The 21,149-nt window shown below is 36.3% G+C and overlaps 1 protein-coding gene across 9 annotated transcripts in view; it reads right to left on the bottom strand.

The window, feature by feature from the left end:
• The window catches only part of LEMD3 (LEM domain containing 3), an 84,256-nt gene that overhangs the window by 6,158 nt on the left and 56,949 nt on the right, over positions 1 to 21,149 (bottom strand). Inside the window, exons 10-14 of one of the 9 annotated variants that reach the window (XR_009521221.1) lie at positions 17,553 to 17,634; positions 14,864 to 14,969; positions 14,679 to 14,757; positions 10,335 to 10,435; positions 8,548 to 9,122 (exon numbers count right to left, since the gene is read on the bottom strand). Coding sequence is in view for 6 of the 9 variants with exons in the window: in XM_060025162.1 (XP_059881145.1) it covers positions 14,307 to 14,470; positions 14,679 to 14,757; positions 14,864 to 14,969; positions 17,553 to 17,634 (431 nt within the window). In the remaining 3 variants the exon portion in view is untranslated. Of the gene's footprint in view, positions 1 to 8,547; positions 10,436 to 12,218; positions 14,471 to 14,678; positions 14,758 to 14,863; positions 14,970 to 17,552; positions 17,635 to 21,149 lie in introns of those variants that run through there. The other 8 variants (XR_009521220.1, XR_009521222.1, XM_060025167.2 and 5 more) reach the window with 8 other exon arrangements.

Raw genomic sequence — 21,149 nt, 5'->3', positions numbered from 1 at the left:
TTTAGAAAAGTTTTCCTCACATACATCTTATATATTACTTGTTGAATTTATTCATAGGTGATAACAGTGTACCTATCTATCAAATCACCATCTAAAACAGAATATCCCTATTCAACATGCAGGCACCAACCCCAAGACAGGAATTGTTTTTGGTAAAGAGCATGAATGATTTTCAAAGACGAGGACAATAATGAATAGCATAACAGAACTTATTTCCAGCAATATGATGGAATAAGACATCCTGAATAAACCTCCCAAAAAAACATCTTTTTTACTGGATTAAACATGAAAAACATCTTTCAAAGTGAATTACTGATCTGGCAGTAAAGTAAGAGGAATCCTTAGAGGCCAAAAATGAAACAAAAGCAGAAAATCAAAGATATAATCAGATGTGGGAGCCAGTGGTGACCCAAAGAGCACCAGCTGAACCCTCGTGACTTAGAGTTTTTAACAGCAGAATATATATTCTTCTCAAGTTCACATGGAACATTCTTCAGGATAGACCATATGCTAGGCCATAAAACAAGCTTCAAAGGTTAAAAAAAATTGAAATCGAACAAGTATGTTATCCAACCACATGGAATGAAATTAGAAATTAATAACAGAGAGAAATACGGGAAATTCACAAATATGTGGAAATGAAACAAACTTCTAAATAACCAATGGGTCAAAAAAGAAACCACAGGGAAATTAGAATACTTTAAGATGAATGAAAATGAGGACACAATATATATATCAAAATGTATGGGACACAGCTAAGGCAGTGCTTAGAAGGAAATGTATAGCTGTAAATGCCCATATTAAAGAAAGAAAGGTCTCAAATCAATAACTTAAACTTCCACCTAAAGACACTGGAAAAAGAAGAGCAAAATAAACCCAAAGCAAGTAGAAGTAAGGAAATAATAGACTAGAGTGGAAATTCATGACATGGAGCATAGAAAAACAATAGGCAACATCAACAAAGCAAAAGATGATTCTTTGAAAATATCAAAATTGGTAAACTTGTAACTAGACTGACCAAGGAAAAAAGAAAACTCAAATTATTAAAATCAGTAACAAAAGAAGGGACATTACTACTGACATTACAGAAATAAAGAGGATTATAAGGGAATACTATGACTAACTATATACCAACAAATTACACAACAAATGAAATGTAAAAATTCCTAGGACACAAACTACTGAAATTGACTGAAGAAGAAATGGAAAATCTGAATAGACCTATCACAAGTGAAAGGACTGATTTAGTAATCAAAAAACTGCCTATAAGGCCTAGGCCTGATGACTTCAATGGTGAATTCTACCAAATATTTAAAAAATAATTAATACAAGTTCTTCACTAACTCTCCCCAAAAACAGGAGGGACCACTTCCCAATTTATTCTGAGACCAGTATTACCATGATGCCAAAATCAGACAAAGACCTCACAAAAAAAGAAAACTACAGACCAAATGTCTCTTTTGAATATAGATACAAAAATCCTCAACAAAATACCAGCAAACTAAATTCACCAACATATTAAAAGGTTTATACACCATGATTATGGCTTGAGTGTTATCCCAGGAATGGAAGGTTGGTTTAGCATTTGAAAATTAATCCCTGTTATCAGTAGAATAAAGGACAAAAATCATATGATCATCTCAACAGAGACAGCATTTGACAAAATCCAACACCCTTTCATGATAAAAACAATCAACAAACTAGAAATAGAAGGGAACTTCCTCAACTTGAAAAAAGAAAATGAGTAAATACTTTGAGGTCAGTGAAATGAAGACACAACACACCAAAAGCTAACGTCATACCTAATGGTGAAAGACTGAATGCTTTCCCTCTAATTTCAGGAACACGGCAGGGATATCTGCTCTCTCCACATCTGTTCAACACCATATGGGAAGTTCTGGCCAGGGCAAGTAAGTCAAAAACAAAAGAAAAAGCATCTAGAAAAATTAAAACTACCTTTTATGCAGATGACATGATCTTATATATAGAAAGTTCTAAAGAATTCACTAAAACCTATTAGAACTAATAAATAAGTTCAACAAGGTGGCAGGACCCAAGATCAATAAGCAAAAACCAACTGTATTCTATATACTTGCAATGAACAATCTAAAAAAGCAATTTTTTAAAAATTCCATTTATAATAGCATCAAAAAGAATAAAACACCTAAGAATAAATTTAACAAAAGAAGTATAAAACTTATACCCTGAAAACTATAAAACACTGCTGAAAGAAATTAAAGAAGACTGTTTTTGAATTTTATTTTTTATACAGAAGTTTCTTATTAACTAATTTTATACATATTAGTATATATATGTCAATCCCAATCTCCCAATTCATCCCACCATGCCCCCACCACCCCCACTTTCCTGCCTTGGTGTCCATACGTTAGTTCTCTACATCTGTGTCTCTATTTCTGCCTTGCAAACCGGTTCAACTGTACCATTTTTCTAGATTCCACATATATGCATTAATATATGATATTTGTTTTTCACTTTCTGACTTAATTCACTTTGTATGACAGTCTCTAGGTCCATCCACGTTTCTAAATATGACCCAATTTCATTCCTTCATATGGCTGAGTAATATTCCATTGTATATATGTACCGCATCTTCTTTATCCATTTGTCTGTTGATGGACACTTAGGTTGTTTCCATGACCAGGCTATTGTAAATAGTGCTGCAACGAACACTGGGGTGCATGTGTCTTTTTGAATTATGGTTTTCTCTGGGCATATGCCCAGTAGTGGGATTGCTGGGTCATACAGGAATTCTATTTTTACTTTTTAAAGGAACCTCCATACTGCTCTCCATACTGGCTGTATCAATTTACCTTCCCACCAACAGTGCAAGAGGGTTCTCTTTTCTCCACACCCTCCCCAGCACTTGTTGTCTGTGGATTTTCTGATGATGCCCATTCTAACCGGTGTGAGGTGATATCTCATTGTAGTTTTGATTTGCATTTCTCTAATAATTAGTGATGTTGAGAAGCTTTTCATGTGCCTATTGGCCATCTGTATGTCTTCTTTGGAGAAATGTCTATTTAGGTCTTCCACCCACTTTTTGATTGGGTTCTTTGTTTTTTTGATATTGAGCTGCATGAGCCATTTGTATATTTTGGAGATTATTCCTTTGTCCACTGATTTGTTTGCAAATATTTTCTCCCATTCTGAGGATTGTCTTTTTGTCTTGTTTATAGTTTCCTTTGCTGTGCAAAAGCTTTGAAGTTTCATTATGTCAAATTTGTTTATTTTTATTTCCATTACTCTAGGAGGTGTGTCAAAAAAGATCTTGCTGTGATTTATGTCAAAGAGTGTTCTGCCTATGTTTTCCTCTAAGAGTTTTATAGTGTCTGGCCTTACATCTAGGTCTTTAATGCATTTTGAGTTTATTTTTGTGTATGGTGTTCGTGAGTGTTCTAATTTCATTCTTTTATATGTAGCTGTCCAGTTTTCCCAGCACCACTTATTGAAGACACTGTCTTTTCTCCCTTGTATATCCTTGCCTCCTTTGTCATAGATTAGTTGACCATAGGTGCCTGGGTTTATCTCTGGGCTTTCTATCCAGTTCCATTGATCTATATTTCTGTTTTCGTGCCAGTACCATGTTGTCTTGATTACTGTAGCTTTGTAGTATAGTCTGAAGTCAGGGAGTCTGATTCCTCCAGCTCCGTTATTTTCCCTCAAGATTGCTTTGGCTATCCAGGGTCTTTTGTGTCTCCATACAAATTTTAAGATTTTTTGTTCTACTTCTGTAAAAATGCCCTTGGTAATGTGATAGGGATTGCACTAAATCTGTAGATTGCTTTCGGTAGTATAGTCGTTTTCACAACGTTGATTCTTCCAATCCAAGAACATGGTCTATCTCTCCAACTGTTTGTGTCATCTTTGATTTCTTTCATCAGTGTCTTATAGTTTTCTGAGTACAGGTCTTTTACCTCCTTAGGTAGGTTTATTCCTAGGTATTTAATTTTTTTTCTTTAATAAATTTATTTATTTTTATTTATTTATTTTTGGCTGTGTTGGGTCTTCATTGCTGCACGTGGGCTTTCTCCAGTTGTGGCGAGCAGGGGTGACTCTTCGTTGTGGTGCATGGGCTTCTCCTTGCAGTGGCTTATGTTTTGCAGAGCACAGGCTCTAGGCATGTGGGTTTCAGCAGTTGTGGCACATGGGCTCAGTAGCTGTGGCTCGTGGGCTCCAGAGCGCAGGCTCAGTAGTTGTGGCACACGGGCTTAGTTGCTCTGCGGCATGTGGGATCTTCCTGAACCAGGGCTCGAACCCATGTCCCCTGCATTGGCAGGCAGATTCTTAACTACTGCACCACCAGGGAAGTCCTATATTTTATTCTTTTTGTTGCAATGGTGAATGGGATTGTTTCTTTAATTTCTCTTTCTGATCTTTTGTTGTTAGTGTATAGGAATGCAAGAGATTTCTATGCTTTAATTTTGTATCCTGCAACTTCACCAAGTTCATTGAAGAGCTCTAGTAGTTGCCTGGTGGCATCTTTAGGATTATCTATGTATAGTATCATGTCATCTGCAAACAGTTAGTTTTACTTCTTTTCCAGTTTGTATTCTTTTATTTCTTTTTCTTCTCTGATTGCCGAGGCTAGGACTTCCAAAACTATGTTGCATAATAGTGGTGAGAGTGGACATCCTTGTCTTGTTCCTGATCTTAGAGGAAATGCTTTCAGTTTTTCACCATTGAGAATGATGTTGGCTGTGGGTTTGTCATATATGGCCTTTATTATATTGAGGTAGGTTTCCTCTATCCCCACTTTCTGGAGTTTTCGTCATAAACGGGTGTTCAGTTTTGTCAAAAGCTTTTTCTGCATCTATTGAGATGATCATATGGTTTTTATTCTTCAATTTGTTAATATGGTATATCACATTGATTGATTTGTGTATACTGAAGAATCCTTGCATCCCTCAGATAAATCTCACTTGATCATGGTGTATGATCCTTTTAACGTGTTGCTGGATTCTGTTTGCTAGTATTTTGTTGAGGATTTTTGCATCTATATTCATCTGTGATATTGGTCTGTAATTTTCTTTTTTTGTAGTATCTCTGTCTGGTTTAGGTATCAGGGTGATGGTGGCCTTGTAGAATGAGTTTGGAAGTGTTCCCTCCTGCGCAATTTTTTGGAGGAGTTTGAGAAGGTTTGCTGTTAGCTCTTCTCTCAATGTTTGACAGAATTCACCTGTGAAGCCATCTGGTCCTGGCTTTTTGTTTGTTGGAAGATTTTTAAGCACAGTTTCAATTTTATCATTTGTGATTAGTCTGTTCATATTTTCTATTTCTTCCTGGTTCAGTCTTGGAAGTTTATACCTAAGAATTTGTCCATTTCTTCCACGTTGTCCATTTTATTGGCATCGAGTCGCTTGTAGTATTCTCTTATGATGCTTTGTATTTCTGCAGTGTCTGTTGTAACTTTTCCTTTTTCATTTCTAATTTTGAGTCCTCTCCCTTTTTTTCTTTTGCAGTACGCAGGCCTCTCACTGTTGTGGCCTCTCCCGTTGCAGAGCACAGGCTCCGGACGCACAGGCTCAGCGGCCATGGCTCATAGGCCCAGCCACTCTGCGGCATGTGGGATCTTCCCAGACCGGGGCACGAACCCGTGGCCCCTGCATCAGCAGGCGGACTCTCAACCTCTGAGCCACCAGGGAAGCCCTCTCCCTCTTTTCTGTGATGAGTCTGGCTAAAGGTTTATCCATTTTGTTTATCTTCTCAAAGAACCAACTTTTAGTTTTATTGATCTTTGCTATTGTTTTGTTTCTATTTCATTTATTTCTGCTCTGATTTTATGATTTCTTTCCTTCTATTAACTTTGGGTTTTGTTTGTTCTTCTTTCTCTAGTTACTTTAGGTGTAAGGCTAGATTGTTTGAGATTTTTCTTGTTTCTAGAGGTAGGATTCTATTGCTATAAAATTCCCTCTTAGAACTGCTTTTGCTGCATCCCATAGGTTTGGATCAGCATGTTTTCATTTTCATTTGTCTCTAGGTATTTTTTGATTTCCTCTTTGATTTCTTCTGTGATATATCTCCTGGTTATTTAGTAACGTATTGTTTAGCCTCCACGCGCTTGTTTTTTACATTTTTTCCCTGTAATTTATTTCTAATCTCATAGCATTGTGATCAGAGAAGATGCTTGATATGATTTCAATTTTCTTAAATTTACTGAGGCTTGATTTGTGACTCAAGATGTGATCTGTCCTGGAGAATGTTCCGTGTACACAGAAGAAAATGTAGTCTGCTGTTTTTGGATGGAATGCCCTATAAATATCAATTAAATCTGTCTGGTGTTTTGTGTCATTTAAAGATTGTGTTTCGTTATTAATTTTCTGTCTGGATGATCTGTCCATTGGTGTAAATGAGGTGTTAAAGTCCCCCACTATTATTGTGTTACTGTCCATTTCCTCTTTTATAGTTGTCAGCATTCGCCTTATGTACTGAGGTGCTCCTATGTTGGGTGCATATATAATTGTTGTATCTTCTTCTTGGATTAATACCTTGATCATTATGTAGTGTCCTTCCTTGTCTCTTGTAACATTCTTTAAAGTCTGTTATCTTATATGAGTATCGCTACTCCAGCTTTCTTTTGATTTCCATTTGCATAGAATATCTTTTTCCATCCCTTCACTTTCAGTGTGTATGTGTCCCTAGGTTTGAAGTGGGTCTCTTGTAGACAGCATATATATGGGTCTTGTTTTTGTATACATTCAGTGAGCCTGTGTCTTTTGGTCAGAGCATTTAGTCCATTCACATTTGCTGGAGTGGGGCCCAAAATCTGCTTGGACTAACAAGTTCCCAGGTGATGTTCATACTGCTGATTTAAGAACCATACTTTTTGAGTATCACTGACCTAGAGAAATTTGAATATGTGCAGCTGGAATCACATTCAAGAAGGAATGTTCATAACTACCTTGTTTATAATAGTAAAAAAGTGAAAATAATCTAAATGTCCATAGTTGAATGGATAAATACCAACATTAATATGTGGTAAAACTATAATGAAAAATAAAGAATTATTAATACAAAATTCAGGATAGTGGTCATCTGGGAGTTAGGAAAGAGAGACAAGTATCAAGGGCACACAGAGGTGCCTCAAAGTTAATGTTCTATATTTTAAACGATGTCGTACTTCAAAACGATGTCGTACTTCAAAAATATATACATACTTCATATATATTCTAATATGTTGTGAATCATTTCATAATAAAAATTTTTAAGTAAGTGGGAGATAATGATCAGCTATGTCAGATGGTGCTGAGAGTTCAAAGAAAGGTGAGGACACATAAAAGACTATTGAATTTGGCAAAAGGAAATTTGTGGTGATCTCTAGAAGTGATTTCAGAGGAGCAATGAGGACAGAAGCCAAACTAGAATGGATTGAGAACACCATAATACAAGACAGAAACTGCCAAAATCATGAGAAGTGAAAATTAATATCAATATTTCAGTAGTGTACATGATAGGAATTACTTCCAACCAGGGTTCATCAATACCACTTCCTGGAAGAGGCATTTGTATAGGATTCTAGAGGATGGGCAATATTTGGGTATACAGAAGCAGGACATGAAGGATGTTTCAGGCAAAAAGAACAATAGGAACAATGCCAGTAAAGGCAGAATCAAGCAAAAGTTAGATATGAAGGGGAAGGGCAAGCAGTGCAGTCTAGCTGGAGCACAGTGGCTGCGTGAAGACTAGGACTTAGCTAGAAAGGTACAGGTTGTTCAAGACTGGCACTGTCAACATGGTAGTCGCTGGCTACATGTGGCTACTGAGCACTTAAAATGTGGCTAGTACAACTGAAGAACTGAAGGTTTAATTTGAATTAATGTAAATTTAACTGATACCTGATTCAGTTATAGGAACACTTTTAAGTATATTTGGAAGAACATGCATATATGAATAAACTTTTTCAAACAGTAGATTTTATGTAACCTAAATATAGACCAAGTATTTTCAATAAAAATGCAGCATCTGAATTAAGATGGGCTGTAAATAAGGTAACCATCTGTACAAGTTTTAGCACTGTAAGTCACACAACACAGGGTCACCCTAGCTGTAAGAGTAATCTATATTCTAGATGTCAAAGCATGTAAAATAGCTCATTAATAAAAGCTTTTATTATATGTTGAGATAATAATATCCTGTATATATAAGGCTAAATTAAATGTACTAAGGTTAATCTCACCTGTTTTTTACTTTTTTTAATGTGGCCATCAGAAATTTTAAAATTATACATGTCTGGACTTCCCTGGTGGTGCAATGGTTAAGAATCCGCCTGCCAATGCAGGGGACACGGGTTCAAGCCCTGGTTCAGGAAGATCCCACATGCCACGCCATAACTACTGAGCCCGCGTGCCACAACTACTGAAGCCTGGGCGCCTAGAGCCCGCGCTCCGCAATAAGAGAAGCCACCACAATGAGAAGCCGGTGCACCACAACGAAGAGTAGCCCCCACTCGCCGCAACGAAGACCCAACGCAGCCAAAAATAAATAAATAAATTTATTATAAATAAATAAATAAATAAAATTACACACGCCTGACATTATATTAAGTATTGGACAGCACTGGTCTAGATAAAGGCAAGCCTTTAAGACCAACTTGAGTTTTGGCTATTACTCAGTAGGATTTAAAGTGCCACTGAAATCTCAAAATGTCCACATGAATTTTTTTTAAGTAAAAGGAAGTATTGTAGCATTTGGAACTATAAACATAAAACTGCCCTCTGGAGTTAAATTTTTTAATTCACTCAATAAATCAAAGGAGAAATGAAGTCACCAAGAAAAAAAATGGTTTCCAGGCCTCTAAGACTTGACTAGTTTACAAAGGTTTTATAAATGTATAACACACATCAACCAAGTTCCTAGCTTTGGGTGCATGGCAAACCGTTTATAAACAGTCCTAATTAACAACCAACTTTTGTATTTATTCCTTCTTTTGACAGTCACAGGTTTACAGATCTACACAACATCTCATTTTCTACAAATCAGGAAAATTTCTAATGAATACCAGAGAATCATAGACAATGCTAGAACATTATGTAAGTTAACAGTTCTGTTTTTTTGGAGAGAGATTCTCAAAGACTGTCCCCTATCACTCATCCTCCAACAATGTCCTACAACAGAAAAATAAAAGTCAGAAGGATTATTTTGCCTAACATTTGCAATTCTGGGAAGTCTTATCTAGCACTCTGACTAGCATCTGGCTCCCGCCAACCGCCCATCCATAATTTAGGGAATGTCACCACCATCTAACCAGTTGCCCAAGCCAGAAATGTGATAGTCATACTAAATTTCTACTTCAACTTCACCCCATTCAAAGACCTTTTCAAATTCCACCTTCTTAATTTGTTTTGAAATTTTCTTAATACTTCACCCCAACCCAAACCTCCACCTAAGGCCCACATAGCTAAATATGGCAGAATTAGGATTAAACTAAATTTCTGTCTCTATATGGACTCTCTCTCTGGGTCATCTGATTCACCTCTGTGGTTTTAACTCCCAAATTGTATCTCCAGCTCAGATTTTTCTCAAAATACCTCAGAACTGGAAATCCAATCACCTACTAGAAACATCCACCTGAATACTGGGATGGATGAATATTCCATCCCAATCTCAAAGTATCCAAAAATTCAGTTTATCATTTTTCCCATCCAATTTGTTACTTATCACCTATTCTCCAAATGTTGGGATGGTTAGAGTTCCTACATTAGAAAACTGGACATCAATTTCTCTATCAATATCCAATTAATCAAGTCCTTTCCATTTTATCTCTATTTTTCAAATCCTTTCTCCATTTTTCATCCCAACAAATCCTCACCTGATCTCCCTTTAACAACCCACATCCAAACTTCAGAATGTGACCTACAAAGCTTTCCATGAACTGATCATTACCTACCTCTCCTGTCTCTATTGTCTCGTACTGAGTAATTCAACCATAAGAAATTGCTTGTAGTTTATACATGCACTAGGTTGTTTCTCATCAATCTTTTTTCATGTGCTCTCTATGCCCAGACAGACTTCTTTCCAATTTTAAGGAGCATGTGCAGGTCTCCAATGTCTACCCATGGAAGAAACGGTAAATCTAAGTACTCAGGTTCTACTGGCATTAAAGTCCAAGAATCAACAAAATCAGTCTATCCTGCTGCCCCTGGTAGAGGTTCTTGGGTACAGAAATCTACCATCAGGATGTATTCCTAGTCATAAAGTTTCTCCAGTGGGGCTTAAAGGCAGTAGCTAGTTATGCTCACTAGACCAGTAGAATGAGCATTATGGACATTCAGTTTCTTTAAAGCACAACTTCTGGTTTCTAATTTTCAGTTAAGTACCTGTTCTTGAGCATCCTTTCCAAATGAGTGGCTGCCAAAATTCTGCTTGATTTAGCATCTTTTGTTGAGTCATCTGGAAGAAGTGACTTGCCGAGATAAGTCTAGGAAAAAAGGGCAAAGAAGCCATGTAGATGACCTGCAGTAATGTAATGTCACTAGGAGCAGGGAATGAGAATTGCAAGGTCAATCTTATTAAAGGAAATGTTCTGGGCACATGATATATCAAGACACTGTTCACTTGGAAATCACAACTTGTCATCCACACAAGGAAAATATAACAAAGTGCAATATCAGGCTTCTATATGCACAAGATATTCAGGTTTCTACTGACCAATGAGCATGAAAATGGATTTTATAATAACTCAGGTTTCAACACATTAATTTTTATGAGCTCATCACAAGAACAGAAGCTTCCCTGAGAGCTCACAGGAAAAGAAACTTACCATTGTACCTATACTAATTAAGAAGTGTCTGATAAATTTTACCTCATCTGCCCTGATGTCTTCTCAATCTATTAAGATGCATAAGCAACCTCTCTAATCTCCCAGAATTTTTTTTAATTAATTAATTAATTAATTTTTTGGGTCTTTGTTGCTGCCTGCGGGCTTTCTCTAATTGCAGCGAGTGAAGACTACTCTTTGTTGCAGTGCGCAGGCTTCTCATTGCGGTGGCTTCTCTTGTTGCAGAGCAGGGCTCTAGGCATGCGTGCTTCAGTAGTTGTGGCACACGGGCTCTAGAGAGCAGGCTCAGGAGTTGTGGCGCATGGGCTTAGTTGCTCCGCGGCATGTGGGATCTTCCCGGACCAGGGCTTGAACCCATGTCTTCTGCATTAGCAGGCGGATTCTTAACTACTGCGCCATCAGGGAAGCCCTAATCTCCCAGAATTTATTCTGCTTTCTTCTCTCACTATATTTTCCACACTATCTTTTAACTTAGCTGCCCTAGGTTCTCTAAATTGTGACCATCTTGAAGACTGTGCCATGTCTTTTTCATCTTTGCATCCCTAATGTGTAACAGTGTCTGACATTTGTTAGCAACCAATAAAAGTCTACCAACTAAGTCAAGTCTTCTTTTTAGTTGATTAAACCATCGAAAAATCGAAACCCATGCTACTCAAAGTAGCTAGCCCATAAACTATTTTTTTATGATAAGGAGTTTGAGCTAGAATGTGTAAAAGAATGGCTTCCTTTGCGAAAGTCTTGCTATGAAAAAATGTCTAGCTGGGATTTCCCTGGTGGCACAGTGGTTAAGAAGCCACCTGCCAATGCAGGGGACATAGGTTCAATCCCTGGCCCGGAAAGATCCCACATGCCATGGGGCAACAAAGCCCATGCGCCACAACTACTGAGCTTGTGCTCTAGGGCCCAGGAGCCACAAATACTGAAGCCCACGTGCCCTAGAGCCTGCGTGCTGCAACTACTGAGCCCACGCACCACAACTACTGAAGCATGCACACTCTAGGGCCCATGTGCCGCAACTACTGAGCCCACGTGCTGCAATTACTGAAGCCCACCTGCCTAGAGCCCATGCTCCGCAACAAGAGAAGCCACTGCAATGAGAAGCCCGTGCACCGCTACAAAGAGTAGCCCCCACTTGCCACAACTAGAAAAAGCCTACGTGCGGCAACAAAGACCCAACGCAGCCAAAAAAAAAAAGTCTAGCTAAACTAAGTAGTGCTTTAGTGATACATCTGATTTACATTCTTGCCCCACTTTAAGCCAAACACTTGAAAGTTAGACAAGGACATTTTCATAAAGAAAAGATGCTGAGGAATGGATGGTTAAAATTAACTTCAGGGTCTTCATCCATTTTTATAATCATACATATATTTACAGATACCAAAAAAGATTAAAAATAAAGGCATCTATTTTCACTGGTAAAAAATATAAAATAAAATAAAGACACAGGGCACTTAAAAAAAATTTTTTAAAGCCAAGACGCATTTAAAAAAAAAAACCTAATAAATTTTTAATTAGAATTTTTTCCTTTTTTTAAACAGGACAAGTAACAGATTACATCAAACTTCAGAACTTCTCAAATATCTAGTTATTATACACATTCCCATCTGTCTTGCAGGGAGGGATCTTGGTCGGCTTAACAGTTTCAGGTAAAATAAGCTGCATAAAAGTATATATTACAATAATAAATGTACAATGTTTACATGGAATATGTTTTAGAAGCAAGAAAAAGATGCATCTGCATCAAAAGGCGACCTCTTAAAATGCCACAACTATTTTTTACATTCACTCTTATAACAGGTCACAAGATGGGGTCACTAAGCACAGATAAATCACTGTGATGCACATAAAATACAGAAAGATTAGTTATTTTATATATTATATATATTTTTTCACACTTTAGCATCTGAGACATAAACTGAGAATTTAAAATTTATTCTCTTCAGATAACAAATCATTTTTTATTCTTCATAAACATGGTGCCCACAAAAGCACATAGGTAAGGCACAATAGGGTTTTCTGTTACAGAACAGTGTGCATCATGTTTACTTAACCAGAAAACGTGCATTAACTGTGCAAGTTCATGCTGCAAACCCAACACATATACAATTAAAAAAAAAAAAAGAAAACTGAGCTTTAAACAAAATCAAAATTGGTACAATTCCAGCTGTTTCACATATTCATTTGGACTGACAATGACATATCAACATGTTATTTTTAAAAAGCCAATTGTTACATTACAAGTAAACTTTGCTCCGTAACTATTTTAATCTGAAATCATAAACAGTAATAAGGTAACTTCACTGAAACAAAGTAAATACTGAGGCACAAAGCAACCATCACTCCTGCATTTACTATACTGCAAACTTTCATGACCCAAAATTGCAAATATAATTTCTCAAATACACATTTTGCTGCAACAATGTGCCCTGCTTTAAACTTGACATACAACAGGGAAGCTAACATCTCATTAAATTATAAATAGATTGGGAAAATGACTTAATCCCAATGGTACTATGTCATAGCCCTAGTATTTATAATAAATACAGCTTTTCACAAAATACTTTTCCAATGTCTGCCAATTGCTTTTTTATTGCTCACATAAATTTGAATCCCTTACAACTGGTATCAGAACTTTCACACAATATCATACTCAGACATTTTTATATAAAACCTATAAAAGATATTTTAAACTTTTATCTAATACTTCCAGGTGTTTGGCTGTTTGATCTATATGATAGTACAGCCATATGTATATATGTGTGTGTATATATACACATATACACATACATATATATATACATACACACATATATACACATACATATATATATATACATTAGATTATGAATAAAATAGGAAGCTTATTTTACTGCTTTAATGCAGATATCCTCACAAAACAAGACTACTTTCGCCATCACCAGCATTTATACATATATACAAAAGCCAGTTTAAGTACATGTACATCCACTTATACTTATATGTAACCACTAAACCCAGATTGATTTTCCCATATTCCAGCTATAGCAAATGAATCTCTTACAAGCAATAGAAACCTAAGATTAAATTGGGAAATTAACAGTTTTACCACATTAGCCTGTAAGGAACTATGTAGGTGACTGTATACAAAAATTCACAACATTAGTTTACAGGAAATTACGGAAATACAAGAAGCCTTTTCACCATGCTTTTGTGTGGTTATCCAAACACTTCTTGGTGCAAAATTAACAACCACCACATCTGAAAATGCTTAATAAGGTCAATGTTCCTCATGCAAAACTTTAAGTGCATTGGCTTAACTGAGCTCCAAAAACTGAATGAAACAATTATTCTATCTACTCAGCATTGCTGCTTCACTGCTAAGTCCCTTTGGAACCTTAAGATTTCTGGAACGTTCAAACAGATCTGTACTCAATAAAAATATTACATACAAAAAGCATTTAAAAAGGGAGACGAAGCCAAACAGGAATTTTCCTATTGTAAAGAACAGTCCTAGGAGTGGAAGAAAGTCTTTTCAGGAACCTCCTTGAGAATTGGCTAGGCCAGTCCGAAGACGAAGATGAGACATAGAGTTCATATGTTTATTTGATGGCTTCAAGGGAGTGTTGCAAGTAAGAGCTTGGGGAAAGCGATGGTGATATCTATCTAGTCGTAAATATTTTACTGTAACCAATTTCCCTGTTGTAAGATAAAAATAATATTTTAGATCTGTATGAATGTGCTTAATAGAAAACAAACTGTGGTAAAAGATATATGAACACAAAATAATCTAAAATTATTACTCTAAAAATGCTAACCTAAGATTCTTTAATTTAAAATCTGGTATAGTTTAACAGTAAACCATAATTTATCTTTTCAAAATGTTTGTCATACTCAAATTTCTTACCATCAAACCAAGAGCCATGCAATGCCTTAAAAGCTTTCCCAGCATATTCTGGAGACAGACATTTAACATATACACAACCCTGTGATATTTTTTAAAAAAATAAAAAGGGAAGAAAGAAAATAAATAGTCTTAGTTTAGTAGCAACAAATCCAAAACGTAGAATTCAATAGTAAAAGTTACTTTACCTCACGTGAATTTTTGTCTACTGCAATGTGAACAATGCCATCATTATCACTGCATTTTTCTAAAATTGCTTCTTGAATTGCCAAATGCCACTGATCCCCTATTTCCCTAAAAAATTAATGAAAACAAAAATCAACAGCCATCATCAAAAAGTCTACAAATAATAAATGCTGAAGAGGGTGTGGAGGAAAAGGAACTCTGCTACACTGTTGGTGAGAATGTAAATTGGTACAGTCACTATAGAGAACAGTATGGAGGTTCCTTAAAAACTAAAAATAGAGTTACCACATAAAACTGCAATCCCATTCCTGGGCATATATCAGGAGAAAACCATAATTCAAAAAGATACATGCATCCCAATATTCATCCAATATTCACAGCAGCACTATTAATAGCCAAGACATGGAAGCAACCTATGTCCATCGACAGATGAATGGATAAAGATGTTGTATAGATACATAAATGGAATATTACTCAGCCATAAAAAAGAATGAAATAATGCCATTTGCAGCAACATGGATGGACCTAGAGATTATCATACTAAGTGAAGTAAACCAAACAGAGAAAGACAAATATCATATCATATTGCTTATATGTGGAATCTAAAAAAATGATACAAATGAACTTATTTACAAACAGAAAGAGACTCACAGACAAAGAAAACAGTTATGGTTGCCAAAGGGGAAAAGGAGGGAGGGATAAATTAGGATTTGGGGATTAATTTACACACACTATATACTTATACACATTATTTTATATATATAATGTATACATAAAATAAACATAAAATAGATGTAAAATAGATAAACAACAAGGATCTACTGCATAGCACAGGGAACTACACTCAATATTTTGTAATGACCTATAAGGGAAAACAATCTGAAAAGGAATATATATATACACACACATATATATGTATAACTGGATCACAGTGCTGTGTACCTGAAACTAACATGGTATTGTAAATCAACTATACTTCAATAAAAAGAAATTTTTTTAAAGAATGAGCAAAAAAAAAAAAAACACAAAAGGTCTGTTGTATAACCTAAATATATAAAACTCTTACTTTTCAGTCATACCTCAATACAGCTGGGGGAAAAAAGAAAAAAAATTAACAGCTATATTCCTACTCAGAAGAAGTCTTCTGTTTTTTACAATATATATACCCAACTAGAATGGGAATAGTTTAAAAACCATATAGTTAAAATTAACAGTATATAAATGCTTGTTACTAACAGTAGGTAGATTAAAAAATAATTAGCATTCAGAAGTCCCAGCCCTGCTCTCACTTTCCAGTCTAAGAATGCACATGCTGAGGCACTGAAGGATCTCTACTATAGCAGAATAAATGTGCTATCATTTTTACGTTTAAAATCCTACATACTTAAAGTCATTTCTCTTTTCTATCTAGACAAATGTTAATAAGCACTTTAATGAGTTACAGTAAACTTGTAAAAGTAAAGTATTATTTTTTAATGACATTTTCAAATTCCTAAACTTAAGGAAAATTCTTAGTATATAGTGTATTCTGAGCTTCTTTTTTTCCAAAATAATAGAAGCGTGAATATAGGACAAACATTTTGTACCTAAGTCACCTTGTACCTAAGTCACCTAAGTAAGGTGACATAAATCACCTTACTATTACGAAACAGCTCCCGCTACAGTAACGCACATTTGTTTTTCTTGTGAGATATAGACGGTGGGTCCAAGGAAAAGGCTGTTACACTTCAAATTGTAAATCTTCATCTCAGGTAATAAAATACTGGACTGGCAGAGACTTCCTAAACCCTAAGGTATGAGGTAAGATTCCAAATAGAGGGATCACCACACCGTTAATTGTTTCTACCTCTGCAAAATGGAGGGAATGCGTGCGTGTGTGCGTGTGTGTGTGTGTGTGTGTGTGTACTGACAGTGCTTTGTCACATTTACAATTTTGCTGTCACTCATTTGGAATCTTACCATATCAACTATTTCTTGAAATAAATGAGCTATCAGATGGGACTTACGGGTATTTTATATGTAATACAATTTCTACTGTCAGCTTTTTTTAAAAAACAGAATTTGACTTGTCCTATCATTGGACAGATAAGTAGTCACCTCTAGGAAGCAAGTTCTAAAGATTATTACAGCTTATATGTGAAGTATTACGGATTCTAAGGCAATAACTTTTGACTGTGCTATTTTCTGGATGCATGTGTTGTTGTAATTACATAGACAGAAAAGTTTCTCAACAGTAAATGGACAAGTCTTGTAGAGGGGAAGGTATGTACATTTTTGTAGAAAACTTTTTAAGAGTAGGATTTGGAAATTTTTAAATAGCAGATATTCTATCTATGTTGCCTACTGAGGCAAAGAACGGTGGCAGACACGACTTATACATCTAATAAAGGGTACTGTTGTCTGTCATCATATCTGTCATTAATCTGACTCAAGCATTTATCTGCTGTGGGGATTCCCAGTGAATGCAGATTTATAAAAGTTTTACAAATCATTATACATCTGTGTCTTTTGGTGAAACCTTTGCTTGAAATTTAACAAAAAAGAAGAAATGAGAAAAACAGAACATCTCGGTAGTTAGAGATTCAGAAGTAGAAGATTCTTCTATTACAGACAGCATTATAAGAATATCATGCATTTTTCAGCCAAATATTCCAAATAAAAATTACATGTACCTTTCGTCATAATACTTACATAACTGGATCAAACATATTTCGAATCTTTAGACATGGCGTCAAACTATTTGGTGGTGAATTTCTTCTATCTAAATGAAATGCTATAAAAAACAAATGAGTTTTACTATTTTCCATTGTTCCATTTTGTTGAAAAGTATTCAGCCATTCAGTTTATTCAAAAAATATTCACTGCGTACTTTTATTATGAGCCAGACCCCTGGATCAAGGTGAATAAGACAGACACAGTCATTGTTCTCAAAGACTTTAGTTTAGTGGGGGAGACACACAGTCATTGTTCTCAAAGACTTTAGTTTAGTGGGGGAGACAGATGAAAAACAGTGTCACCCAAGAAATCATAATTGTGGTAAATCCTAAGAAAGAAGAGTACAGAAAGCTCTCAGTGTAACTGAAGCTAATCTGTGAATATCAGGTAACACTTCAAGGATAAAGTATAATTTATGCTGGGACCTAAAGAATAAATACAATATAAATAGGCAGAGTAAAGAGAGGTGTAAAGGACATCTCAAGCAAAGGTGACAGCTTGTACAAAGCCCAAGGCAAGAAGGAACTTGGTATATTTGAGTAACTAAAAGATAGTCACTGTGACTAGAGTGGGGACAATAGAAAGATAAACCTGAAGAAGGGGATGTTGGATTATGGAGGACCATGTAGGCCACATTAAAGCACTTAGACATTACCATAAAAGTGATGGGAAGCCACTCAAATGTTTTAAGGAGAGGAATAGTATGATAAGATCTCTTAAAATTATAAAATTTTTAAATAGAGTGTTATGTGGAGAATCAATTAGAAGCAAAAGTGAATGCAAGGACACCAGTTAGGAGGTTATTATAGTTGTCTAAGAGGGAGATGATAGTAATGTGGATAAGACAGGCCAGCAATGCAGATGGAAATAACTGGACAGAATCAGGACATATTATGGAATAGATCTGACATGACTTGTTTAAAGACTGCACATGTGGGGGCTAAGGGAGAGATTAAGGATGACTCCCAGGTTTATGACAGAACCAACTGAGGAGGGGCAGGTATCATTAATTAGACAGGAACACTGGAGGAAAGGTCAGTTTGGAGAGAGAAGACATTAGGTTCATGCACATGTTGAATTTCCAGTGCTTCTTAGTAAAGAAGACAAGTATACAGCTGGGTATAAAAATCTGAAAACAAGAACAGAAGACTTAGTGCGAGATATAAATTTGAAAGTTATCAACATATATATAAAAAATGAAGTTGCAGTATAAGATCATCTGGGAAGACAGGGAGAATGATGAAAGATGGCCTGGAAAAGCCCCAACACCTAGAGGTCCAGGAAAATCTAGAAAAGAAGATTTAAGAAAGGGTAAGAGGTAGGATGAAAACCAGAAGAAAGTGGCAACCACAAAGCCAAAACAAGAAATTTCCAAGGCAGGCTCAATTGTTAATACTGTTCAGTAAAATAAGGACAGGAAAGAAAAATGTCCGCTGACTTTAGCAATATTGAAATCTGAGAGCTGTTTCCTTGAAATGATGGGGATGGAAAACAGATTGGAGTCAGCTGAAGAATAAATGGGAGGTGAAAAAGTAAAGACAGTGAGTAAATTGTTTAATGCTATTTGGCTATAAATAGGTAGACAGCTATAGGACAATGTATAGTGCACCAGTGTGTTTTAAAGATGAGACTATAGTATGTTTAAGTGCTGATGAAAAGATCCAAGAGAGGCAGGGATTTAAAACACAGTAAGGGAAGACACTTGAGAAGACCAGAGGGAATGGGATCCAGAGGGATCCTCTGAAGAGAACGGCTCGGATCTTTGTTAAGTGAAACAGCTCCTCAATTGCAAGAGGAGGTGAGGATGAGTGTAGATTTTGGTAATTCTATGAATTTGGTGGTGGAAATTTGAGGCAGGTACAATCTGACTGTTTCTATTTGAGTCATCAGCTGAGAATTAGAAGACAGAGAAGAAGGGCAAAAGGTTTGAAAAGAGGGGAAGAAATATAAAATTGTTATTGAGTAGAGTAGGTAAGTGAAGTGACTAGTAAAAAATGGTAAGAATAAGAAAGGCAGGTAGCACTGAAGACCTAATTGAGGTTGATTAGTTATAAAGGTACCAGTCTAACAAGTTGCAGGATTTTCTCTTGCTATGCTCATCCATTTGCATATAGACAGGCACAGATAAACAGTTTCATCCTTGGTTGGAATATACCAGGGTAAGATGAAGGACAAGTGATGACATATGGGTACTAGCAAGAGAGTGATTGAAAAGATGGATCATGAAAACTAAGATGCACAGGAAAAGAAGTAAAGATAGGAGAAATGCTGAAGAACTAGAGAAAGTAGGTGCATTGAAGGATCAGATTCTGGAGTTCCCAAATACATAAAGCAGGAAAGTTGAAAGGATGAGTTTATGATAAAGACCAGAGCGTATCAATTAAAGATTTCAGAACTGTCAGTGATAAGAAACATCTGGAGTATAAATGTCTGAACAGTGCCTGATATGGGGTGGAGGAAGGGTCACTAGACATGAAAATCTTTGCCAAATCTCAGATCAAGAAGGTTTGTGAACATCTAGTACTTTCCGAACTTCTCTACCAGTGTACAGATTCTGTTCTTAGATGACCTTTTAGCTGCAAACAATCTGACTTCCTTGAAATTCCAATAACGGCCTGGGCCAGCAGGGGATGCACCAGAGAAAACAGAAGTATTCATACCACCTTATCCTAGCCTAGACCCAAGTTTCCACAAAATAACAGACCTGGGAGAAACTATCCCTGGCCAACTCTAGTCAGAAAGTAGTCCAAAAGATCAAATTGATTTTTAAGATATAAGCTTTATCTCCCTAACTAAACCCTAATTACCATGGCCATGTAAAGATACAGTAGTTATTGAATGATACATTTCAAGTACCTCAGGGACTACCTTTGGGTTCTTCAAATGAATGTTGTTTATACCAAACACTACATTTGTCAGAAGCATAAATAATTCTCTGGCTCCCCAGCAAACTGGTACTTTAAAATAACTTTAGGGGCTTCCCTGGTGGCGCACTGGTTAAGAATCCACCTGCCAGTGCAGGGTACACGGGTTAGAGCCCTGATCCGGGAAGATCCCACATGCCGCGGAGCAACTAAGCCCGTGCGCCACAACTACTGAGCCTGCGCTCTAGAGCCTGCGAGCCACAACTACTGAGCCCGTGTGCCACAACTACTAAAGCCTGCACACCTAAAGCCTGTGCTCCGCAGCAAGAGAAGCCACCACAATGAGAAGCCTGCGCACCGCAACAAGGAGTAGCCCCCCGCTCGCCACAACTAGAGAAAGCCTGTGCACAGCAACGAAGACCCAACGCAGCCAAAAATAAAATTAAATTTAAAAATTTTTAAATAAAAATAAATTAATTAAATAAAATACCTTTAGAGATACTAATGTTATCACTGAATTTATATTTAACTACTTTTTAGAAATTGAACTAAAAATTCAATAAGGCTGATTATTTAACAGTTACTTGGGAAAAGTATCATTAAATGACAACAGCTTGTAGTGGTAGTGAACTCAAAAGACTACCGTAATTACCAACCCTCCAGATATGTACCATTTATTTATTTGGCCATGCTGCATGGCTATGGGATC

This window comes from Delphinus delphis, chromosome 11 (genome assembly GCF_949987515.2).
Source record: "Delphinus delphis chromosome 11, mDelDel1.2, whole genome shotgun sequence".
In the NCBI taxonomy this organism is placed as follows: Eukaryota; Metazoa; Chordata; class Mammalia; order Artiodactyla; family Delphinidae; genus Delphinus; species Delphinus delphis.
This window is presented reverse-complemented; position numbering and strand designations above follow the sequence as displayed.